At 51.5% G+C, this 25,928-nt stretch overlaps 1 protein-coding gene across 1 annotated transcript; it reads right to left on the bottom strand.

Moving 5' to 3' along the window:
• Nucleotides 1-1,588: 1,588 nt before the first annotated feature.
• GBX1 (gastrulation brain homeobox 1) lies at nt 1,589-20,067 on the bottom strand. The gene is made up of 2 exons (XM_030854241.2): nt 19,527-20,067; nt 1,589-3,101 (listed from the first exon to the last, which is right to left on the bottom strand). Exons 1-2 carry the CDS (start codon nt 20,050-20,052, stop codon nt 2,548-2,550), a joined length of 1,080 nt encoding a protein of 359 aa, XP_030710101.2. The 5' UTR covers nt 20,053-20,067; the 3' UTR covers nt 1,589-2,547.
• Nucleotides 20,068-25,928: the final 5,861 nt, after the last annotated feature.

The following is a 25,928-nucleotide window of genomic DNA, read 5'->3' as shown; positions in this document are numbered from 1 at the left end:
CCTGTTCTTGAAGGGTGAGAACTGCTAAGTTAGGGTCCCTACTCCCTAGGGAGCCCGTTGCTTCCCCCGTTTCCTGGAGCTGCTCTGCTGGTGGCCCTTGTACATTGGGTGTGGCGGGCTGGCGCTCTGCACGGCCCTTGCCTGTGTGTAGGGAAATCAGCCAAGTAAAGCTATTCAGAGAGGAAACCAGATTTTACTGTCTTGGTCCTTTCGCCAGGCTGACAAGAGCCTTAAACAAGGATGAGGGCAGAACAGAGACAGGGCCATGGGTGTGTGTGAGACTGGGCTCCTGGGCTCAGAAAATACTAGCAATAATCACCTCCAGGTTCCCCAAGGAAAAGAAGCCCCTTGGGTGGCTGAAGGCTGCCTGGTATAGTTTAGGAGGCTTCAGAGGTAAATGCAGGACAAACGGGCAGATGGAGGCCTTGGTCTTGCTAGTTCTCCCCGCCCCCCCTTCCCCTCACTGGGGGCAGAGCCAGGGGGCCTCGGCTCCAGCCCAGCTAGACGTGCGGACCCACCCGGATTCCCGGCATCAAGACAGCCGCTCCTGGGATCCTCGACCTCTGCCTGGCTTCTCTCCGAAAAAGAATCTCACCCTGTAGGTTCTCCATGTGGGTGAGTCAAAGGTAGCAGACAGCCTTGATCTAGATCAGGAATGGGGCTGGTCTGGACTACATGTTTTCAGCCTGATTCTCCAGCCTTGCTGGAATTTAGCCAAAAGATAGCGAGGACCCGGCTGTGTGTGTCCCAGCCAGGGCGCCGTGCCACCATTGCTCGTGACCAGTCACAGCTCCAGGCTGCGTTCCTTTTGGTTGCCAGAACCAGCTAGGAGGAAAGAGCTGCCAGGGAAGGGCCGTCTCGGTCTCACTGGAAGAGGCAGGCAATAGACGTGAGCAACTAGACAGCGGCTGGCTTGCAAACCAGGAATGGGGAACCGCAGCAAGGTGCCCTCTGACGCAGGTGAGGAAGCTGGCCGGGGGCTGGACTGAGCTGGACTTCCCTCCCCTCTCTGACCTGGCCTCACTCACAGCCAATTTTTTTTTTCTGTTCTACTCCACCTCTCCTCCCAACTCAATGCAGGTCCTGTTTCTTCCCAGGAAGCCCCGTTAACCACGATACCGACTTCAGCTGGTTTCTGTGGTAACTCTGTCCCCCCGATGCCTGTGCGGCCTGGCTCCACAGCTGGTCCAGGATGGTAGCCCGTCTGTGAAGGTGGGGGAATGGCAAACAGCTTCAGCTTGCCTCGTTTCCCTCTCGGTCTACTCTGTTTCTTGCAAGTGCCCCTGAAGCCTCATGTCTGTATGTTTACTTCGTCCACCATTAACGCTGTTCCTTAATCTGCTCACAGAATTCCAACCCCCAAGCCTCCTCCACAGCACACACCCTTCCAGAGCCGTCAGACACATTCCTGCCTCGTCCAGGTCGCAGTGGGCCCTCTCAACCAAACTCATTTTATAGCAGAAGAGGACTTGGGATCCCAAGCTTCGTAAAGGTGCAATGGACGGTGGGGCCGGGGGTGGGGGGAGACCACAATTAATGCTGTTAGAGCACTAGAAATGAGTCTTTTTACTCCAGGCCCTGATGTCTGGAATATCAAAGAGCAGCAGAGATGGACTGAGCTGCCATGTCCTCTACACGGGAGAGGATCTATTAATGGGCTCCCAGGTGATGGGGGTGAGCCCCCGGCCGGCCCCAGTCCCTCACACGACTGATAACCTCCACCTACTTAGACACGGCCAGACACGCCCCATCTAAGTAAGCTAGGGTCAAGTACTTCATTTCCCCTCAGAACACAAAAGGGAGTGAACCCTCTACCTGAAGTCTGCAAACTCTTGCAAAGAGCAGAAAACAGAGATGCAGAAGCTTGCCTGTTTAATGGGAAAGAGAAAAGCGGTGCCGCGTCAGGAGCGTGAGAGCTGGAGGCGGGGACGGTGGGCAGCACCTGCGGCGGGAGAGGACGTTAGTGGAGGTAGATTACAGGAAAGACAGGTGGGTGCTGAAGGGTTTCTAACGGGCTAGTGACAGTTCCACTTCACTTCTTTGCGCGTCCTGTACTATAGACAGGCGAGGCGGTACCCACCCTGGGACAGTGAGACGGAACCAAACTGGCTGAGGATGGAGGAAACACACAAGCTCCCCAGCCCCTCTCAGGGGTGCAGACAGACAGAGGCAGACAGCTCCATATATACGAACTCCACACAAAATAAATAAGGAGCCGCCATCAGCTTGGCTAGGCCTCACCCCGGCTTCCTCCCACCCCCGTCAGAAGCGATTCCAGGGCGTCAGCCAGGAACCTGCCGAGCCCTAGGGGTCCAACTCAGTCCCAGCAGCTCCTCGACAGGAAGAACCTAAAGCCCCTTTAGCCCTGAAGCCCCAGTCCTGGGGGTCTCTGGAGTGGCTCAGGGCCAAGTGCCAGGAGAGCCCCCCTAGAGCTACGTGAATTGCCGACTGAGCGCCGTCCGAGGGCAGAATCACAGCGGGAGCCCCTCTGGTCCCCAGGACCCTGGCCCAGTCTCCGAGCAGACTCAGGACGTCCCCGGGAGCCCCTCAGGGCCGGGCGCCCTGCTCCATCTGCTGGTGCTGGCTCCGCGCCGCGAACCTGCTGACGTGCACGGGTATGGGCACGACAATCTTGGGGTTTCTTACAGGCTCCCCAGAACGGCTGCCCCCATTGCCAGCTTTGATGCGCTTCCACTTGGCCCGCCGATTCTGAAACCAGATCTTGACCTGCACCTCACTGAGCTTGAGGGCGCGGGCGATCTGGGAGCGCTCGGTCAGGCTCAGGTATTTCTTGCAATGAAACTCCCTCTCCAGCTCCAAAAGCTGCTCGCTGGTAAAGGCTGTGCGGCGCCGCCGGCTTCTGCCCCCAGGAGCCGCGACTCCCGCCGCCGCCGGCGCCCCCTCCTCAGCTCCAGTCCCCAGGCTTCCCGTTAGCTTCGCTTTGGGTCCCAGGAGGGCCCCGGGGCCCCCTGCAGAGCTGTCCAGGAAACCGTCGTCCTCGCTGTCACCGCCCGAGCCCCCTTCGTCCTGCTCGCTGCCTGCTGGGTCTCCCGCCGGCGCCTCCGGCTTCTCCTCATCCGAGCTGTACACCTTCCCCTCGGCTGGGGGGAGTGAGAGCCAGCGGGTGGGGGAGAGGCGGCGAGGAGAAGGCGGACAGGTTGGAGGCGGCACGTGGAACCGTGGCCAGGCGTGGACCGCACGACAGCGGGAGGAGACACACACGTGGAGGGGATGAGACGGGGCGGGAGGGGAGACATCCGGGGTGGGGGGTGGGAAGAGGTTCGGGAAGACAAAGAGATGGGAAGAAAGGTATTAACCAGCACAGACTTCACTCCGCAAAGTGGGGGCGGCAACGGGCATGGATCAGAAAAGCACTGTCCCCAGGACTGTGACACCGCCACCCCCCACCCCTGCGGCCTCGCTTCCCCTACCCGCTCCCTTCCGGCCCTCTCCAGACCCACACCGAGGGCTTGCCACTCACTGACGCCCCCTCCAGACCCCGACGGCGCAGCCGCAGGCCAGAGGGAAGCAGTGCAGAACCTGGCTTGGGGTCCTTTCAGTGGCTAGAGGCAGGAGTGAGCAACGTTGGGGAGTTCACTTTTGCAGGAGAGAGGGGGAGACCACAGCTGCAGCCTTTGCTATTCTCCTAGGACTCCTCGCTGGCCTAGTGGGAAGGGATACGTGCTCACCTCTGTTCCGCGCCTCCCTCCCTTCCCTCTTCCCTAAATCTGGAATCTTTTTTTTTTTTTTTTAACCTTTTGGCCGCGGCGCCGCATGCCATGTGGGATCTTAGTTCCCCGACCAGGAATCGAACCCGTGCCCCCTGCATTGGAAGTGCAGAGTCTTAACCACCGGACCGCCAGTGAAGTCCTGGAATCTCAGAATCTCATTTCCAGATGGAAACTTCAGGGTCATCTGAGTCCCTCCCCCTGCCGCAATCGGGGTCCAAGAAGTGTTGCCCACGCACCTGCGAGTCAGGAGGTTTCTGTACCCACCTCCCCAATTCTCCTTTACCAGACCATCCAGCCCAGAGCAGGGAGCCTGCCCTGCCGCACGCCACCTTATCAGTTGCCGGATTTTTCGTCCAATTACTGAGCCCTCCAGGACCCTTTCAGTCCTTCTCCTTAACTTTAAAAAGACATCATCTCTTTTCCACCCTCCCTCTTTCCCAGCCAAGGTTGCTGAGAAGCACGAACAGCTGCTTTCTGCCCAAGTTCAGAATCCTGAGGACCCTGAGCTTGGTGTCAGTGAGGGACCTGGAGGGAGTATGGAAGGAGGAGGGAGAAACAGAAGTTCAGCAAGGGGGGTACAGAGAGGAAAATGGAGAAAGAAATCTTGACTCAGCAGACTACTGAGCATTCGTGATCCCAGGCATATAAACATTTTCATCCATACATAATTCTAAAATTTAATTCAGCCACTGGTTTTCATCTTATCTATTGACACTTTTGTCAGGACTGCAAATAATGCATTACGAAGGTTTTCAGTGTTTGAGTTTTACAAACTCCCTTGTTTTCTGCCCAAAGGACCAATAAACAGTGGAGCAACAAAAAGTCAAAAGAAAACCAACCAGTAGAAAAGAGAACAAAACAGGTAATCCGTAAACTGAACAGTCAGCTCCTTACCAGTGGACTTCACTGTGTAAAGGGGGGAGGACTTTGCAGACGTGGCGGTACATCTATCCACACCACCACATGTCACGTGTACACTCCTAAGCACACTCTGAGGTTGAGACTATAACCCAGAGCTAAGTGACTTGGGGCAACAGTGAAATGCTTTATAAGAGAACGGGGCTGTGCACGTGTGTGCGCGGCTGGACGGCATCCCAATGCTCAGAGCTTGGCTGGAGCTCCTCTCTAAACCCTGCCATCTGCCTGCCCCCCTGCAAAAACTGCTCAGGGCCTCCAGGACCAGCCCAGTCACCTTCAGTTCCCTTCCTGGACCCCAGAGCTGTCCTTTCCCCTCACGGATGCAAGCCACACCTGTTCCTTTTCCTCAGGAGCCACGTTTGTGTTATTTTCCTTAGAGGCCAGTGTTCAGGCCCTGCCCAGATCACCCACCTCCATCTCAGTCAGTGTTCTCATCTCACACCCCAGGGGTATCTTTATGCCTGAGCCCCTGCCTCTTCTTGGAGGGCTTCATGCTTTATCTGACCTTTGCAAAACCCACGTGGCGCACCCTGGTTTAGCCTCACCCAGACTTCCCACGCTGTCCCTGCTCGCTGCTGCCACCAGCAGGTGGGCTTCGTTCGCTAGCAGCCCACCCAGGCTCCACTGGCACCCAGCTCTGTGAGCTGTCAAGAGATACATCCACTGCCACTGTCCACAGGTGACGTACCCCTCATGATGCTCGCCTCCCACCACCCCGGGCTTTCTTCCTTATCTAGCCAAAATCTGTTTAATTTCTGCAAGATGCAGATCCTTGGGTTCCCCTTTCATGTCATTAAGGGCTCTTTCCCACACCATTTTCCTCTTCCCCAGGACTCAAGCGTAACGTATCCCAAACTGAACTCCTGAGACTTCTCCTGAGCCAGTCCTTCCCCATCTGAGCCCCCGTCTTTCCCATCTCGGTTAATGGTAACTCCGTCTTCCGTGTTGTTCAAACCAGACCTTCACTCTCTCGCACCGCCCATGCCCGACCCGACTTCTCACCGCCTCCTCTATGTCCAACTAGCCCGAGTCACCCTCGTCTCTTACCCGGTTCATCAACATTTTCTCCTGCTTCTGCCCCTCCCCCCACCCCTGCCCCAATTATTCTTCTGTTTGAAACACTATATTCTTCACCTAGATTTTTGCACTGACTCATTCCCTATGTCCTTCAGGTCTTTATCAATGAGACCTTCTCTGATCATCCTTTTTAAAATTAAAACTCCCAATACTCCCGACCTCCCTTCTCTGCTTTACTTGTTGCTGTAGTATGTGTCACTAACTTTATTAACTTATTTTATTGGCTGTCTCTTCCTATTAGAACATAAGCTCCATGAAGGTAACCATTTTTTATTTTATTTATATTTATGGCTGTATCCCCAGCATCTAGAAAGTTACCCGCACAGAGTAGGCACTGCATAAATATTTGTTGACTGAATGAAAGAAACTATTGCCAAGCACTTTCTCCCTCTCCATTTCTGTCCCTCCTTTCTCAAGCCTCTCCTATAATATTCCCTACAGCCCTGCTCCCTCACCCCAGCTCTGGGCATAAGACATTCTCTCCATGAATATTATTCTACCCACTTTTCAGTGTGCCCTCTGATCTCACATTCGCTGTAGAGGAACCCATATGTGGTAGGAATCTATAGGATCTTATGCTAAAGGAAATCAAGAACAACCCCCAACATCATTACTAAATCCTCTAACTTTTAATTTCTGATTTTTAAAACACGGTTTTCAGTAAACAGTAACAGAAAAAATAACAAAAGCTTGTTACAACTCAGCCCAGTGTTGCAATACTTTAAACAGCTGCTAAAAAGGCAGAAACTGGATTTCAGGGCTTGAAGGATGAAATCATTTAGCACAGCTCCAAGCACCCAGGGGGCGTCCAATAAATCTAAACTGATGATGACCGAGATGAGGTTCCCAGGTTCCTCATCTGGCAGGGCCCTCCTGAGATCAAACCATCCATCCCTCTGTCCTCAGACAGATTCCATAAAATCAAGCCCACACGAGTGCGCCACCCCCAGTGCCGCTTTTAAAGCCATATAAGAAGCACAGGTCCACAACCTCTCTCAGTTACCTGATCCCGGTGGGATCCTGAGTGGCAGGGGCAGAGTGCCCCCCTGAGCCTTTAGAATCATGACATTGAGGGCTCCGATAAGCAACTCTTCTAAGGAGGTGGGGGCGGGGAAACAGAAGAAAGCAACCGACGGGGAAAACACAGCTCCGCTCTCAGAGGAGAGGGTCCGGGGCCGTCAGTGAGGCTGAGCGGGAGGGAGAAGGAAAGGCACAGCAGGAGGAGGACTGGGGCACGAGGGGGGCAGACACAGCGGCAGAAGAAGTAGATGATGAGTCAGAGAACCTGAAAGGGCTGAAAAGTTTAGGGAGAAAACAGAAAAACACCGGGGCACGGGGGGAAGAGAGTAAAAAGCTTTCGGAAAAACCCCAACACGCCCTACATTTTTCCACCCTGAACAGTGATGCGTCTGCAGCCCTGCTGTTTGTTCTCTGCTCCACCGACAGATGGAGCACTTTAGAATGCAAGGCCCAAAGTGACGGAAGCTACCGTGAGGGCTCCGACGAGCAGCACGGCAGGTCGACCCTTCACAATACAGCGATCCTGAAACAGCTTTACTGTTTTCTCATGAATGAGCTAAAAAATAAATGCAAACTCTTTTCTTTTATCCAATTCATAATGAATACGAATAGTAAATATACTCAAAACAAAGATGGCGCCTAGAAAAATGGTTTTGGCTAAAACTTGACAGAAGCGCATCTTGTTGATAAAATTTCTATTTGTAACCTTTGATTTAGAATAATTGGACCTGGTAGATATAATGTCCATAAAAGTACATTTCTAACTGCAGATGCTATAGTTGATTGACGTGAAGAAAAAAACTTGATCAACAAGACGTAGAAAATTTTCAATGGGAAATAATGATCCTGATGAGAAAAATTCTAGCAAAAGGAAAAATGTTTAACTGGAAACAATTTTACTGTGCTAGGTAGGTAGGTAGGCCAAACGGACAGGTTCTGTCCTTCGGGTATGAAAATAACATTATTGGTAATGTAAGAGTACATTGTTTTATATATAAAATAGATAATCAATAAGGACCTACTGTATAGCACAGGGAACTTTACTCAGTACTCTGTAATAACCTGTATGAGAAAAGAATCTGAAAAAGAATAGATATATGTATACGTATAACTGAATCACTTTGCTGTACACCTGAAACTAACACAACATTGTAAATCAACTATACCCCAAGATAAAAGAAAAGAAAAAAAAAAAAGAGTACATTGTTTTCAGCTTGTTCCCTGTGGGTAAGTCTACAGTCTGTGAAGACTTTGGCTTCTGTCTAGGGGAAATGACACTGAAGCAGACTGGTTATTAGGAAACATGCAGAGTTCTCCTGGTAGATGCTATTATCCTAAGAAGCAGAAATCGCAGGGTTTGAACCATGATTACTTATAGAGTCCACTCCAGGGGTGTCATTCCACCCCAGAGAGAAGCACTCAGCCTCCAGGGGCACCCTTGCAAGGGGCTTTCCTTCCGAGAGGAAAAGAAGCCCTAACTTGGTAACGAGTCAGGTCAGACTGGGGAAGAAATCAAGGGCAAAAGAATCCGTGGTAGGTATTCTCCAGTAGAAAGAACAAGTAGCACCAGACTCCTACCATCTAGAGAGGGCGTCTGCGGCTGAGGTCACCAAGGATGCTGGGCCTGGGTAGTGGAGCGGAAACCACCCCCAGGACTGGAGAACCACTTTAGACAGAGCCCCTGTGCCATTCGGCCCTCACGCAGCCTGCTGTGGTCCAGCTGACATAAAACACAGTCTTTATTACGCACTGAGGAGAAGCCTCTCCCCCATTACACTCAGTTCTGACTTCTCTTCCCTCCATTTAAAGAGCCACTACCCTCACACACCCCAAACCACTCTCCGGACAACTACCCAACTTCCTGAATACAGAACCAATTTGGGTGGGGTAAAAAAGTGGGAAAAAACCCAGGTCACCCCTCAAAAAAGAGGCAAGTCTGCCACCACCCTCATTGCGTCAACACGCCCAGTGCGTAATTATTTCTTTGTTTCCTTTGGAGACGGTCCTTTCTCCCGTCCTCGATGGCAGCTAGCCCACTTTCAATGTGCTTTTCATTCATCCTCATTAATTTCATGCCCACATTATGCTACTACTTCTTCCTATAATTTTAGGTACAAAAAGGAAAATTCACTTTCTCTCTCTCCCATTTCCCCATGACTCTTCAGCATTCTTTACTCCAAATGGACAGGAGAACTTCCTCTACATCACTCCCACCTTCATGACAAGTTCATGGCGACTTCCCCACCGCCCCAAGCTCAGAGCTCCTTTCATGGCATATTAACATCATCATTGCCAAGAGCACCCTTGTATGACCTTTAACTTTCCCAAGCACTCTCACAATTATTCCTTCATCTTTGAGCAACTCACTGAAGTACAGCTGACCTATTAGTAGTAGTAATGGGAGGTTAGTAACCTTATTTTCAGGTGAAAAAACTGAGTTTCAAAAAGATGAAATGGGGCTTCCCTGGTGGCACAGTGGTTAAGAATCCGCCTGCCAATGCAGGAGAGATGGGTTCGAGCCCTGATCCGGGAAGATCCCACATGCCGCGGAGCAACTAAGCCCATGTGCCACAGCTACTGAGCCTGCGTTCTAGAGCCCGCGTGCCACAACTACTGAGCCCACATGCCACAGCTACTGAAGCCCGCGTGCCTAGAGCCCGTGCTCTGCAACAAGAGATGCCACCACAATGAGAAGCCCGTGCACTGCAATGAAGAGTAGCCCCCACCCGCCGCAACTAGAGAAAGCCCGGGCATAGCAATGAAGACCCAATGCAGTTAAAAATAAATAAATAAATAAAATAAATAATAATAAAAAAAGAATCTGCCTGCCAATGCAGGGGACACGGGTTCGAGCCGCAGTCTGGGAAGATCCCACATGCTCTGGAGCAACTAAGCCTGTGCACCACAACTACTGAGCCTGCGCTCTAGAGCCTGCGAGCCACAACTACTGAAGCCTGCGCACCTAGAGTCCATGCTCCACAACAAGAGAAGCCACTGCAATGAGCCGCCCATGGACCGCAATGAAGAGTAGCTCCCATTCGCCGCAACTAGAGAAAGCCCGCGTGCAGCAACGAAGGCCTGATGCAGCCAAAAATTTTTTAAAATTAAAAGAACAAAGATGAAATGATTTCTCCCAGGCACACAGCTAGGCACAGAGCCAGGTCTGGAATCCTGGTCTCCTAAACCTCCAATCAGTGCTCTTCCCATCCTTTCCAGTACAATATCTTCTCTTCCCTCCACCTGCAGTAGAAGCCCTCCCCAGATGCCTCATCAGACAAGTGGGCTTCCTCTCAAACCCGGTTTTAGTTTAGACCGCATCCCTTTCACTTATCACCCAGAGCTCCAGCCTAATCATCAACATCTTCCCTTACCTTTCGCGGAGAAGATTCTTAAAATCACCACAGAAGAGGCCTCACTCACCAAACTCCACCTTTGTCCTTTCACAGGCTATTTTTCCCATAATTCCCAAGACAAAATTCCCTTCAAATCTTTCTGCTGTTTCTTCTGTCATTATTTGTTTGTATGATGTAATCTTACCAGTCACCTTTTTTTTTTTTTTTTTTGCGGTACGCGGGCCTCTCACTGCTGCGGCCTCTCCCGTTGGGGAGCACAGGCTCCGTACGCGCAGGCTCAGCGGCCATGGCTCACGGGCCCAGCCGCTCCGCGGCATGTGGGATCTTCCCGGACCGGGGCACGAACCCGTGTCCCCTGCATCGGCAGGCGGACTCTCAACCACTGCGCCACCAGGGAAGCCCATCACCATTTCTTTTATTTAGAAATGTATTTTCTCATTTAAAGAATAATACTGCCCATTTATGGAAACAGTTTTAATACCGATCTTCTCTAGCTTCTGCTGTACAAGCGCCTCTCACCCCTCAAGGACAGCTCTGCCTTGTCCAGGAGTCAGCCTCACTGAGGAACAGACATCTTCCTCCCACCGGCATCTCTGCCTGCCCTCCGCATTACAGAACCCTCTCAGAGCCTCACTCCCAGTATCCAGCACTCCTGGCACTGCTTATCGAGCCAGGGAGAAGGCTTTCCTCCCTAATACTGAAAGGGAGTTAAAGGCACATTCTTTTCTTTGTTTCTGGTTGATAGACATCTGTTCAGGGTTTGTTTTTGCCTGCCCAGCACCACTTACCCACCTGTTCACTGATGGCATCCCCTTCCTTTGGCCACTGCTCCCCATCAACTGCCCAGTAGAGGGGGGCTGTCAATTGCATTTCTCCACCTTCACGACCACAAGGACGGTGACCTGGAGCTGACCAATCCGCACATCCGGTCTCTCTGGGGACTGGACTCGAGCTAGTGAGTCAGCTGTCCTAGGATTCTACACGTGCTAGAATTCACTGGGGTCCTGATCTGGGATTATAAGAATTTAGCGCTGCTTATGCTTGTGTCCTCCCCTTCCTCTCATCAGGAGAAAATGAGGCAAAGACAAGAGACAGGAGCCAGACTGAGAGCAAGAAAAAAAGACCTAACAACACTGTTTGCATTTTTGGATCCACGTGAATCAATAAATGCCCATTTTAGCTTAATTTAGAGCTGAGCTACTGTCACAAGCAACCCGAAGAGTTCTGACTGCGGACGCTGCTCTAACTAGAAGGGACAGTACTCGCGTGACTCCAGGGAGGGTAAGCCTCCCCACCTCGCTCCCATACCAATCCCATCGGAAATAATTTTTCCAAAAAGAAACCCAGGTCATCCCTCAAATTAGTCATGATAATGCCGCCGAAAACTTCACGAGTCTGAAATGTATCTGGACTTGAAAAGATCTCCATAATCCATCCAGTGTGAATTACTTTAATCCAATAGCTGTGCTCCTAACGCTGAGCTGAGATCAGATACCTGAGGGAACAGGAATTCTGAGGAAGAAAAAAGGAGGGGTGTTTTCTTGCTTGTTTGGGGTTTTATGTTTGTTTTAACAGAGAGAAGGGAAGTACAGGCCCCAGTGGGACACAGAAGGGCTTTGGGCAGCCATGTCCACAGAGTGTCTACACAGAATGTCTACACAGAGTGTCTACACAGAGTGTCTCACCAAAATGTGAGACAGGAAAACTGAAAAGAGGGAGAAAGAGCTAAAGACAAAACTCCAACTCTACCCGTGTTAGGTTCACGCAATGTTCTCTCCCGGCAAGTCCCATACAACCAGTCCTCGGAACACAGCGCTATTTCTAATCTGCCCTTTTCAGTACAGAGAGTGCCACCCATCACAACTCCTAGTAAAGAGGTCTTCCCCAACTTAACTCCCAGGAAAGCTTAATTCCCATCCATTTCCAGTACACGGACAACACAGGATTTCTTGCACACCTATTACTTTAGGATGCTGGACAAATATCTTCTCATTTAATCCTTAACTCTGTGAGGTAAGAACTGTTGCCCTTATTTTACTGGTGAGAGAACGGAGACTGCAGAGGTTAGTATTTTGCTGTAGATCACGAAAAGGGTGGTGCCTAGATCTGCATCCAAAGCCTGCGTTCGTTCCTCTGGGCGACACCACATCTCTTTGTCAGCACTGAATGAAAAAGAGACCGGAACCCACCGTCACCCTATCATAACTTCTGTACCAGATGGAGAAATAATACAGAAGACCAGGAACTGATTTCACAGCACAAGTCTTCTTTTTGGGCACTGCTTCCTTCCTCACCACGTCAACTCCGTCACAATCGATCCCCAGTCTCTTTGGCCTAGATAAGATCTACCCCCGCCTTTATCAAATGTTTCTCTCATTCAGTATGATGGCTGTAAACGGCCAGAGCTCAGGTAACACCATCCGGATCCCAGATGATGAGGCCTTTTCCATCCTAAAGCCCAGCCCTGAATTCATCTCAAGATGTAGGCATCCCAGGCGCCTCCTCGTCAGTGACCCTGATAACTCAGCGCTGAGAAGTACAGAATCTCTTCTCCCAATCCCTTTGCTCAGGATGGCTTTTTTTTTTTAAGGGAACAATTCATTAATAAAAGTATCCTTACAGATAAAAACAGAATTGTAGAGCTGGAGCGACCTTAGAGATCACCTAATTCAAACCCCTAAGTTTACTGATGAGGAAGCTGGGACACACAGAGGTGTGATTTGGCCAAGACCAATCAGTTCCATATGCCCAGTATCTGCGCATAATTTATAGGATAGTTCTCACCTATTCCAGCACAAGGTGCTTCTTCCCTTCCCTCTTGGGATAGTGTCATCCTCCTCCCTCCTAGTACACGGCTGCATCACTTCTCTTCCCATTGCTTCCAATACAGAGTTCCAGCTTACCCAATACTTCTACTTTAATACCACTTCCTCCATAATTCACAGTCAAGAAATCCATCTCCCATTACCCCCAGTGCTTTCTCCTCATAACCCTAGTCTCTGTTAGTCCCGGCAGCCCCCCCCCCCCGCACTCCATGCCCCGCCCCCAGCCCTCCCCCTACCCCCCGCCCACCCCCCACCCCCCCCCCACATTTGCTTCTAATACAGACTTCTCATTTCATCACTGGAAGAGTATTCCTTTCCCTTCCATGATGGGAAGGGGATGAAGGCGCTGCCTCATGACTACCTGCCATACAGTGCTGTCTCTTCCTACTAACACTTAATTCAACTCGTGAAGGTCACTCTCCTATCACTCCAAATGCAAGCATCTCTTTCCCCTAGCACTCTCCCAATCAGCACATCAAAACTTCTTCCACATTACTCTAAGCTGTAACTTTCTCCCAGCATGATCGTATCGCCAGTGAAAAACCCCAACCTCTTCTCTACCACTCCCGATCCAGGCCTCCTTTATCACCGTCACAGCCGTGGGCACCACCACGGGCATACAGCGCTCTGTCCTTCTCACTGTTTCAGATGAGGGGTTTCCTCTGTCCGGCCCCGGCCTGGGGCATTTCCCATCCCCTCTAGGTAAAAGTTCTCCCCCAGCCAACTCTTTCCTTCTCATCGTTCCCATTTAAGCTTCTCTCTTTTTGTACATCTACCCCACTGCTTCTCTCATTGCTCTTTCCTAATCCCCAATCCGTTTCACTGCAAAGATCCTCTTTCCCCGTTATTTCCAAGGCAAAATCCTTGCCTGTAGCTTCCCACTGTATTGCATTGAGAGTAACATTACTGTCAGTGCAAAGCACTTTGCTTAGATTATGTTCCTCGTTCTTTCCAATTAAAACATTTCCCCCTCATTATTCCAATTACTGCCTCTCTCCCGTTATCCCTAGTACCGACTATTCATGCCCATCACTCTGAGTCTAAGGATTATGCTCCTACCATCTAGAATCTGTACCTCCATAGCTGCATTTGTCACAGCAGAGACCCCTCTGTCTTCCAACCCTCCCAAGTGCTACCTTCACTGTGGCACAAGGCATCTCAGGATCGCATTCCAAACCTCCAGGAACGTTTTCCGCTGTCATTTCTGAGATCTCTCTCTCTCAACCAGGGTCTCTTTGGCAGCCTGACAAGGCCTGTGAACCCCTTCTTGGAATAATGCTTTTAGGTGCATAACATAAAACACACAGGATTACATTAGAAGCCAATTACATAAAATCTAGTTATCAAATATTTTAAATGCATTTGAGAATAATTTGTGTTTCTTTCCTAAATCATTAAACAACAAGATGTCACCAAAGATTGTAAATTTCTATGAAAATATCTGTGATTTCTATTGGTGACAAAAATCTCAGGCACTGGGGAAACTACCATGGTTTCTGGCCTACCTTCATAATTACAGGAGGTGCCAAATTTTAGTGAGAAGTTAGTAGAAATAAAGATGTAATTTTTTTCCCACCCATAATTAACAGATCTCCTCACAGGAGGTCCATGGAGTCTGTGTTAACAGCCCGACTAAACACTGAGTCTAGAGAAATAAGCTTTAATTCTATGAAAGTGAAAGGAACATTAAAAATCATCTGAACTGGGCTTCCCTGGTGGCACAGTGGTTGAGAGTCCGCCTGCCGATGCAGGGGACAAGGGTTCGTGCCCCAGTCCAGGAAGATCCCACATGCCGTGGAGCGGCTGGGCCCGTGAGCCATGGCCGCTGAGCCTGCGCGTCCGGAGCCTGTGCTCCGCAACGGGAGAGGCCCGCGTACCGCAAAAAAAAAAAAAAAAAAAAAAGAAATCATCTGAACTAAAGCTTTTATGTTACAGGTGAGGAAACTGAAGCCTAGAGAAGTTATAAGACTTTGAATCTCCTGTAGTGTTTTAAACAATACTAAGGCCATAACAGACACACAATAAACGTTCCCTGAATTGAACTAAGTGGCTTGCTAAAGTTGTACAGCTAATGATTGACAAAGTTGAGACCTGGACCCATGTGTCACGACTTCTAAGTAGACGTTCCTTCCATCACATTAAGTTAATGCAATATTTGCCTTTCTATACGTGTCAATGGAGCAATCGCTCTCCCTGTTTACTCCTCCTCAAAATCTCTAGGAAAACATGCTCTCCATCACTCCCAAGAAAAAGCTCCCTCCTGCTTCGAACAACAGAAGTCTCTGATCCCATGTCACATTACCCCTTCCTGTTTTTCTCTCATCAGTAAATATATCTTGACAGTCATAATGGACACCTATTCAGAAATTGATGGTCATCTACAATGTTCGCTAGCTATAACCAGGTGCTTGACTTACAGCAATCAGCATTCAGATATCATGCTCCCAGGAAGTTTCCCTAGTCTCCTCGCATGATTTCCATTATCATTGCCAATCTCTCTTCAGAAATTAGCACATCTTTTTCGGTTTAGTTTTAAAAAATAATGTTCACTACACTGCCATCTCCCAGCTTTGTCCCATCGTGTTCTCTTTTCTATACCATCTCAACCACAAATGTTCTTTTCTCCACCATGCTCAGTACTGGCATTATCTTTCATATCAACCTCTCACTGGATTTGTACCGTCAGTCCAACAATTACATATGGAGTGTCCACCATCCCTCAGCTCTTAACTATTTGTTTTCAGGCAATCCAACTCTCTTCTCCCTGAATGAATCACTGCTCTAGACACCTGCAATTTAAAGTTTTCTCCTGCATTTCTCCAAATGGCCAGCTCTTTTCATCATTCCCCAGCACACAGCATCCTCTTCACCTGTCCTCTCTGTGATGTGTATTCACACCACATCCTTAAGTTAACTTTGATAACTGTCAGAGCTCACACACACCTTCACACACAAGATCATCTCTCCCTGTCCCATTCAAGGCAGAATTCTCTTTTTTCCTGTCATTTGGGGCTTACTGCTCTCTTCTCTCCGTATTCTTAATACACCAAGGACTTCACCAGCCACCCATTTCAAAGCTCCTTTTCCCTCATCACTTTCACGTGACTGTTCTTACAACTCTCTCGATCTGATACGTCGAATATGGTCCACATGCGGCTATGGACCACCTGAAACAGGGCTAGTTTGAATTGAGATGTGCTGAATGTGTAAAATACACACTGGGTTTCAGACTTAGTATGAAAACAGGATATAAAACATCTCATGAAAGTTTTTATATTGATTAATGCTGAAATAATATTTTGGACACGCTGGGTTAAATAAAATATACTGTGAAGTTAGTCTCACCTGTTTCATTTTACTATTTGAATGTGGCTAGCAAAATTATTTTAATTACATAAATGACTTGCTAGACAGCACTACTCTGGGCGCTTCTGTTGATTCATACTCTTAAATCTTCCCTACTAATTCAAAATTCTCTGTTATCACTCCTCCTAGGACACCTCTCCCAGCTACCCCCACTGCTCCCCACGCCAAACCTAGAATTATTTTCCATATACCATTCTCAATACCTTTTCTACCCCATTATTTCTGTACACAGTATTTCTTTTTGCCTGCTAATAGAGCTTCTACCCCTGCCATCTAATCATAATAAAGTTCTGTTCCTTCTTCATCAGTTCTAGTACGGTGCTATCTGTCTCAACTCTCAGAAAAATTTTTAGAAATAGTCCTTCTAATTCCCAACAAAAAGAACTTTGCTCACCGTTCTCCAAATTGGCCTATCTTCACTATAATTTCATTAAAAGGGCTAGTAATTGTAAAACGCTAGACAAATGTAAATTAATAATTTCAGACTCATGTCACCCATTCAAACTAGGACAGCAATCCTTCCCCTGTCATTTTAAAAATGTCGTTCCTTCTCCAAACTCTACTATGTTGAGGTTTCAACCCCTTTATTCAATCTGAGAACTCTCTCACTTCATGCTAAATACTCTAATACAATTCCCCAGATGGAGTGTTTGTTTTCCCACCACTTTCAGCATGCATGTGTCATCACTCCCCAGACTGATGTGATGTCTAACGTTTCTGGAATTGCCATGTCTTTTCTTGACTACGTTAGGGAAAAATCAAGACTGGGAAGGTGGACGGGAGCGGCGAGGAAGGGTTGAGAGTCTGCACTGAGAGGGATAAGAAGCTGCGGTCACAGAGAAGCCCTCCCACTCATCATCCCCTTCGAATGTTCCTTCTGACACCTCTCCTCACTGCTCAGCCCCGCAAGCCCCACTGTAAACCCTTTATGTGTATCTCTTCCCAATGAATGATTGCCTTCACGCCAGCACCTCTCAGAACTCTTCCTCTGTAAGGCCTCCTTCCCATCGTTCTTAGCAAAGAAATTCCTTGTCTTTACTCCAAGGACGAAGTACAATCTCTTTACTGCTTCCAATATTCCCTCCAGTGATGAAGATCTTTCCTTCAGCATTCTCTATATATAACTTCCAGTTTCTTCTCACTCCCAGTATTGAAACACCTTTTTAAAAAAATTACTCCTAGTGTTGACACTTTCCCTTCTTTCCTACTAGTATATGTATTTAGTTCCTTCCTAATCCTCTCAAGACAGAACTCTTTCACATACACACACACTTCTGTTCCAGAAATACTGTTCCCTTTTCGTGTCGCCAACGCTAGAAATCCCTTGCACATGCCTCTTCCAATAGGTGGCCCTCTCCTTTCTCATATGCTCTTTGGATAATCTGGGTATACAGCTCATTTGTTCATCCTTTCCTCTATTCTATTCCTCAGTATTTCTCTTCTGTTCTTTTCCTCTGTTTATTCCTTTCTCTCTCTCTCTCTCAATGTCTGGTTTTACTGCCAATATTCTATCTGCTTCAGAAAAGAGCCCCCATTATACGAATGGGTCAAAAGAAGAACTGAGGGGAACCTGAAAGAGTAGGACACGTTGCTTGTTCTCCCATGGTCTGGGGATAATCCCCCCAGCTCCCCTCCACTGGGGTGTCTTCCTCTCTCCTCCTGCTCAGCTCATCTCTTCCTCGGGTGTCTGCTTCTCCTACTGCCTCCAAAGCCATCCCTCTGACGCCTGCCTCGCTTCCCTTTCTGCCTTAGGACCACCCTATTCAAAACATCCCACTGATCTTTTCCTCTTCCCATCCTCCTGCCAGCTGCCCCTCCTTCCCTCCACTCTGGCCCCTTTCATCTTGTGGGCATCTCCTCCCACCTTTCAGTTGCTGCTCTGTCATTTCCTTTGGGTCCTCCTCAGGAGATGCTGCTTAGACGTCAGTCACTGGCTCCTCCTGGTCCAACCAGGTACAAAAAAACCCAACAGCTGAATCCCCAAAGCCAAAATGCCCAGGGCTAGAGGGGCAAAGAAGAGGAAGGCGGACTCTACAGCAGCCCTTGGGGTCTGGAAGAGGGCCCAGGAACCTATCCTCAGGAATTGCTCTCTGCTGGCAAAGGACAAAAGGGCTCTTGGCTTTCCTCCCTGTCTCCACTAGAGTCAGCCCCCAGGCCTCCTGGGTCACTTCCACCTGCTAACCTGGTTAAGCAGAGGCAGGTTCATCCTGCCGCTAACGAGCTTTAAGCTCTTCAGGATCGCCACACTTGCAGGCAGCCCGTTTTTTCTTAAATAGGGCCCACCCACCAAACTGCGTAAGCTTTGGCTCTCAGCACACCTGAATCTGCTCCTGGATGGCGGAAAGCTTTTCCAGCTTCTGGAGGTTGAGGATCAATAGGGAAGCCTGTTTAGATTGATTCGCAACAGGGTTCAGTTCGGAAACACCTTGCCTCTATTGAGAGGGAGTCCTCCTATGGAGGGCCCAGGATTCCTGAATAGCTCTTAGCTGAATCTCACTGGTTCCAGAATCTTAGCTGGATTCTGGACTCCAGGCCTTTGGGCCACACCCAACTCAGCCCAGCCTGTAGCCTCTCTCTTGGCCTCCCAGTCAACCTTGGTCCAGCAGTGCTAGGCCCCCTGCTAGCTAATGTTCCCTTAGGACCCCCTACTTGGTTCCTCAAGGCTTAGCTCTAAATCTGCCAATAAAAAGTGACCTCTACAACTGTGAGAGAAAGACAGCCACCCTCACCGTCAGCACCACTCTAAGACCCTCCCTCTGCCCCTGCGCTCACAGAGCCCGTTTGCGGTCAGTACAATCGTCTCTTCAGAAGCCCTTAATGAACTGACAGCTGCCCCACTGTACCCTCACCCAGGGGTCTTGCTGGTGTCCCCAGGAATCCCACACTGGCAGCTTCTCTATTCCCAGCAGAGGAGAAAAATGAAGGGATTCTGAAAAGGAGACGCAGGAGCTGAGGCTGGAGGACTAGACTGCTGGGAGGAAAGGCACTGCTCTGGCGGGAGCGATGGCAAGTCTCCGGTGAGGCTGCAGGCACTCTGGAGACGCGGCGGGGCGGCGGTGCTGGGGTCTATGGGAGCCGCGTCGGCAGCGGAATTGGAGGTGGCTCCGCAGAACCCGCCATCCGGGGGTCTGGGATTCCAGGGCTCCAGGCAGGTGCCGAGACTCCGAGCAGGCGGCTGCCTGGGACTTCCAGGTGAACGAGCCTCCCGCCCGGCGCCCTGGTCGCCCGGCACTTACCCGGCAGACTTGGGGAAGTCTCTGAGAAGTGCAGAGGCGGGGGCGGTGCGGGATCTGCCACTTTCTCCCGGGCGGGCAGCAGCTCTTCGGCTTCCAGCGCGCCCTCCGGGCGTCGGCCGCCCGGCTCGGGGTTGTTTCTCGTGGCAGTGGCGGCGGCGGCGGCAGCAGCGAGCTCCGGGGGCCCGTAGAAGGCGTCGGGCGGCTCCGCGAAGCTGGGCAGCGCGGTGGTCAGCGCCACCATCGAGGGCACGGCCTGGCCCAGCCCCGCGCAGAAGGTGTTGGTCAGGCGGCCGGCAAAGGAGGCTAGCGGGGCGAGGGGCGGGAGGCCGGCGGGCAGCGGCGCGGGGGCCAGCGCCTGCGGCAGCACGAGGGGCCGGTAGGGCATGAACATGGGGTAGCCAGTGTAGAGCAAGTGGCCCGAGCGCGGCGGCTGCGGCCCGATCAGGGAGTCGATGGAGAAGGCAGCGCCCGGGCCCCCGCCGCCGCCGCTGCCCCCGGGGGCGCCCCCGCCTCCGGCTCTCTGCATCGTGCCCGGAGCTGCGGCCGCCCCAGGGCGCTCCCCTCCGAGCGCCGCCGTGCGCCCCGCGGCTCGGGCGCCCCACGCGGACACGCAGGGCTCGCTCCCTGGCTCCCGGGCCGAGGTGCCGGCGGGGCGCGGGCTCGGCGCAGTGTGGCTCTGGCGCCGCGCTCCCTCTCTCTCTCATAAGGAGGGAGGGGGCGGGCGAGCGGGAGGGCTGGGGGTGTCGCCCTCCGGACTCATCCATCTTCCTCAAATTACGCTTCACTTCCTCCCTCCGCCCGCAGCCGCCGCGCCCGGCTCCCGCTCCCTCCGCAGAAGCCGTTCCCAGCGGCCCGGCCGGCCGGCCGGCCCGGGACCCCCGCCCGCCCCCCGCAGCCCAACCAACTATTATTAATGGAGATTGATGAGGCCGGACACGCCGCTTTGTGAAAGTTTGCGGCCGACGAGAAGGCAGCGGCAGCTGCTGGGCCGGTGCCCCTCCCTCCAGCCGGCCCGCCCCCCACTCTGCCCACCCAGCTCTGGGCGTGGACTGGGAGCTGGGCCCGGCGTGGACCGAGCGCGGGGCGGCCAGCGAGGAGAGCGCAGCGAGGGCGCGGCGGCGGCGGCGGCGGGCGGGCGGCCGGCGCGGCCGGACCACAGAGACCCCCGCCCCGGGCCGCTGCCCTCCGTCGGACTCCGGCCCAGCCCCCCAGCGTGCCCCCCGCCCCCGACGCCCCCTCCCCGGCCCCTGGGGCGGACGACAGGGCGGGCCCGAGAGCAAGGCGCGGCGGGCGGACGGGACCTCGGCGCCCCCCGGGGCGGCGAGGCGGGGACGGCAGGGGGCGCGCTCCTCCGCGGCCGCGGCGGCTCTGGGCCCCTCGGCTCGGACCCTTTTCCTCCTCGGTAGCCCGCATTCACACTCTCCCCCTGGTGCCTCTTGGCATTGGCCTTTCCTCACTCCCCCTCCGTCGCGCACTCCCTGAGTCCCTCACTCTGGCCTCTGCGGGTAATTTCCTCGAGTGCCCTCACTATAAGTCAAGTACTTACCATTCCTCTCACCCTTCTCCCTCCATCTTCCTCCCACCCTTCCCTTTCCTGCCCTCGTTTCTATCCCTGTTCCTATCTGATGATTCCCATTTCCCACTCCCTCATTTCTCGCCTAAATCTGTATCTCTGTCTGTCTGTCTGTCTGTCAATCTCGGTCGCCCTCCCTCGCTCTCTCTCCCTCTCTTCCGCTATTAATTTCCCTGATTGGCTCCCCGACTCCAGCGCCGCTGATGAGCCCTATTCATTCCCGGGCCTGACACTCTCGACCTGCCCTGGCTGATTGCTGGGGGCTGGCCCCAGGAGCGCTGATGAGCCCCAAGGGTCAGCAGCGCTAATTAGCCGCTAATTGCAGATGACTCTGCTCACCTCCCCCATTCTCCGACACAGAAATGGCGGCGCCTTTTACCCTCCCCGTCCTCCTGATTCCCAGAAGTAGACTTGTCAATCTGGAGGCAAAAGTCATGGGCACTTTTGCTTGATAGCAGCCTCAAGTCAGTGGGCAAGAAAGACTTAAGACAGGCAAGTCAACAGAAGAAGGGTGACCGGAGCTTCAGGACGCAGAGCAAGCTGGCCAGCTAAATGAGGGTCATCTGGTCACTGGGAAACTGTTATGCAGGCGGGGCCAGGGAGAGCCAAGCAAGCTGAAATGAATAGCCAGGCAAGTTTAGGAAGAGGCAATCTAAACAGAAGAAGTTATTTGGTTTAGGTGAGGAGGAAAACCTACACCAGAGTCTCAGCGTTCCAAGAGAGAGCGGGGCAGGTAGGAACTCTGCATCTCGGTGACCTCTGTTCACATCAGGAGTGTTGTGTTGGCCTGTGAACACCACTCATGTCAGGCTGACGTATTGAAGTCAGCACCCTGAAAAACACTGTCACCAGAGTGGGACAGAAGAGGGTGGGACCCTAGAAGGAAACCTTCTTTGGTTATGCTTGACTGACAGTGCATCAGAGAGGTAAAGGGAGAAGAGGGTGGTTTCCATGCAGTCCTGATCTATCTTGGGCTCTACACTGAACTCAGTGAAACTTCTGAGAGACAAGTCTGGTGGGAAGATGGCTCCAGGGAGAAAGAAGAGGTGCCTTAACTCAGGTCTGGGAACAGTATCCTAAAGGACCACGGTAACCCTTGTCCATCCTCCTAAAGATATTCTTCAGAACCCTTTGTAAAACTAACCAAGCATTGCACGGTACCAGTATGGAAGACCAGACTTCAGAACTGTATTGTAGGGCTTCCCTGGTGGCACAGTGGTTGAGAGTCCGCCTGCCGATGCAGGGGACGCGGGTTCGTGCCCCGGTCCGGGAGGATCCCACATGCCGTGGAGCGGCTGGGCCCGTGAGCCATGGCCGCTGAGCCTGCGCGTCCGGAGCCTGTGCCCCGCAACGGGAGAGGCCACAACAGTGAGAGGCCCGCGTACCGAAAAAAAAAAAAAAAAAAAAAAGTGTATTGTAGGGACTCTCCTGGTGGCACAGTGGTTAAGAATCCGCCTGCCAATGCAGGGGACATGGGTTCGAGCCCTGCGGTTTGAGCCCTGGTCCGAGAAGATCTCACATGCCGCGCAGCAACTAAGTCCGCACGCCACAACTACTGAAGCCTGCGTGCCTAGACCCCGTGCTCCGCAACAAGAGAAGCCACCGCAGTGAGAAGCTCGCACACTGCAACCAAGAGTAGACCCTGCTCACCACAACTAGAGAAAGCCCGTGCACAGCAACGAAGACCCAACACAGCCAAAATAGTAATAAACAAATAATTTTTTTTAAAGTGTACTTTACTTAAAAAGTGAGAGGTCGGTACTCGGTGTGATGGCTTTACAGTGCTGGGTACATAATAGAGGCTTACTGGCTGGAAAAGTTACCAAGGGAACTTCGGGCCACAATCACTGAAATGAAAGCTGTATGAGCGGTAACACCACCAATCAAATAAAGCTGAAGGAAGAGCCATTTTTAAAGCAACTGCATTCACTTTTTGCATAGGTAATAAAATCACCTAGTACAAAATTCCAAAAGCTCAAAAGGATGTTGAAACACCTCCCTCCCACTAGCCCCCCCAGTAAAAGGCCACTTTAATAGGCCTGTCACTCTTTGGTGGGATAGAATGGATCATGCATTGTCAAGGACTCAAGGTTAAAGACCCTCTGATCTTGAAGATGTGTGTCACCCAGTTCAAGCCAAGAGCTTACTGCCCAGAACTATACTCAGTAAAGTGGAATTCTCTGCGCAAGCTGGCACAGAGAGTACAGGCTTAAAGCTTGTTGCCAACAAATCTCAGTGGGCCACCAACTCTGAAATGAGGCACGTGAGACCTCGGGGACTTGGTATTGCCCTGGTGGTGTGTGTTTGTTAGGTACTGTATTTTATAATCCATTTTCGTCCTGGATCTGTCCCCTTGCCGTGCTGGGGTCATGAAGTGTAACTTCTGCACAGTCCTTGACATTCAGTAGCTAAACTAGAATAAAACCCTCACATACAGAGTGGCAACTGAAGCAGCCCATTTCCTGTCCCTGCCCCTTCATGGACCATGGAACTGAGGCTGCATGGTAAAAGGAAAAAAGCCTTAGCTGGAGTAAAAAGACCTGAAGTTAAGTTCCTATTCTAACCCCTCTCTGGGCCATGTGACCTTGGTCCCTTTTTGACTTAACTTCTCCATCCACAAGAGAGACAGCAATTAATATCTACTCTGCCTTGTCAGACAGCCAGTGCAAGGATCAAGTGAATATGAGGAAATAACCTTCCAGATGAGTCCTTCCTGCACTAAACTGACAAAGAACAGCAGGGCGGTCAATTATGGAAGTTCCCCAAGTCAGTGGCTCTCCAGTGCTTCTTACTCTCCCATCAGTACCAAGGACAGAAGCTGTCACCATAAACCTGAACAGAGCTGGCTCCTTTCTTTACTGAGAAGAAAACTCTGCGGTTCTCCTACTGAAACCCTGAACAGGCCCATGTAGGTAAGCACCTCCCCTCACTGTCTAAAATGGAAGGCTACAAGTGCTTCTTTAACTGCCCACGTGCTGGCTTGTCCCATCTCACTACTCCACCAGTTGGGGAAATGCTCCTACAGAGGAATTTTATTTTGAATCTACCCTCTCTGCTTGCGCCTATGTCGACCCCATCATCTGGCCTCCCCTTCACAGACTGGAAACCAGCACCCAGAAAGAACGAAGTATTCTTACGTCAAATCCAAATATACCTTCGCCTCACTCATTGGCGGGACAGTGTCCACTTACGGTGGGGAACGTCGGGCTCTGCCGCGGGTACCCTCTGGTGGCAGCAGCGCGCAACTGCGTCACCTCGAAAGAGGTGTGGAGTACTGCAGCGCCCCCTGGCGTTAGTCTAGGAGACGCGCCGAGGGCAAAGGAACACCACCAGGTGAGCGGTCCAAGGGCGAGCGCGCTGGGCGCTGCAGGGGACTTAACTGTGAGTGCACTGGTTGGGCAGGGGGATTGTACACGAGAGTCTTAAAGTCTAGTATGCACACACGTAGGTTCATGTATGTTGGTTGTATCCAGGTACTTGAACCGTGTGTATCGTCTTAAATGTGTGCCGATTGTGTGTGCGCACGTGATACACGCGGGTAGGTTGGTGGTGGGGAGGTCCGCGCCTCCAGTGCAGGGCGGAGTCCTCACGGAGGCGTGAAATTGGTTTGGAGCAAACACATTACGGAAAGCAATTACCGGGGAGAGGTTCTGGGCCCGCGGGGACCCGCAGCCAGGAGGCTGAGGAGGAAGCGCCCTGGCTTGTAAGAGTGTCTGGATGTCTAACCCCAGAAGGGACCTTCCTAACACCGCCTTGCTAAGGGGAGAATGCGTGAAGTTGGGCAGCAGCCTCTCATATTGACCGCTCCATTTTGCCCTTCTCCTCTTAACGCCCTCCCTCCTTAAACAGGCACCTGGCAAGGAACCAGTGCTCTCCAGATATGGTCAGAAACACTTCCCCCTTAATCACTCTTGGAGAGGCACCCCACCTTCTGTGAAGTCTTCCCAGGCCCCCGCCCCTATCCTTGTCTTCCCCCTCAGGCCCTCAGCTCCTGCTACCACATGTCTTTTGCATTCACTTCATTGCCCCCTTGTATTTGAACTCGTTATTCACACACCTGTTTCTCAGACTACATGGAAAATTCACTGAGGGTGGGAGCAGGTCTCATTCATAGCTGTGTATCTAGTGCCTAAACCATGGGGCTCAGCAAACGCAAAATGAATGACGTGGATGGGAATTAACTAGAATTTCCATCAAAATGCATAAACAGGACTTTCTCAGGAAAGTCCTCCCCTTGAGAGTCAGGATTCTCTTGGGACAGAGCTTTAAACATTTTTCACATGCAAACACATGCATTTTCTCCCTATTTATATCCCCAGGCCTGTCCTTATCCTTGAATGCCAAATTCATAGATCCAAATGACCATGTAACACAGCTTCTTTGAGACGTCTAACAGGCAGCTCCAACTTTACATCTCCCAAACAGACCTTCTGATTCCCTCACCACCCGCCCTCTTCTCATCTTCCCCGCCTGAGTAATTAGCACCACCATCCATCCAGTTTTGCTCCACCAAGAAAAAGGGGAGGGGAGTCATCCTGCATTATGCTTTCCTTCAGCCCCCCACATCCACTCTATCAACAAGTCCCACTGAGGGACTTCCCTGGTGGTCCAGTGGTTAAGACTGCACTTCCACTGCAGGCAGCAGCGGGTTCCATCCCTGGTCCAGGAACTAAGATCCCTCATTCTCGCGCGGTGTGGCCAAAAATAAAAACAACAACAACAAAAACAAAACAAAAAAACAAGTCCCAATGAGTCTCCAGAAAGAGTCCCAAGTCTCACCTACTGTTTCCCATCTTTGCCTGGACTGCTCCAGTAGCCTCCTAACTGGT

The sequence above is a fragment of the Globicephala melas genome, chromosome 9 (genome assembly GCF_963455315.2).
Source record: "Globicephala melas chromosome 9, mGloMel1.2, whole genome shotgun sequence".
NCBI lineage: Eukaryota > Metazoa > Chordata > Mammalia > Artiodactyla > Delphinidae > Globicephala > Globicephala melas.
This window is presented reverse-complemented; position numbering and strand designations above follow the sequence as displayed.

What these genes read in the sequence shown, in the direction of transcription:
- GBX1 (XM_030854241.2), bottom strand. Translation starts at nt 20,052, where the DNA reads ATGCAGAGAGCCGGAGGCGGGGGCGCCCCCGGGGGCAGCGGCGGCGGC. An exon ending in GACTTCCCCAAGTCTGCCGG is followed by an intron (nt 3,102 to 19,526) that starts GTAAGTGCCGGG and finishes CACTCCCCCCAG; the next exon opens with CCGAGGGGAAGGTGTACAGC.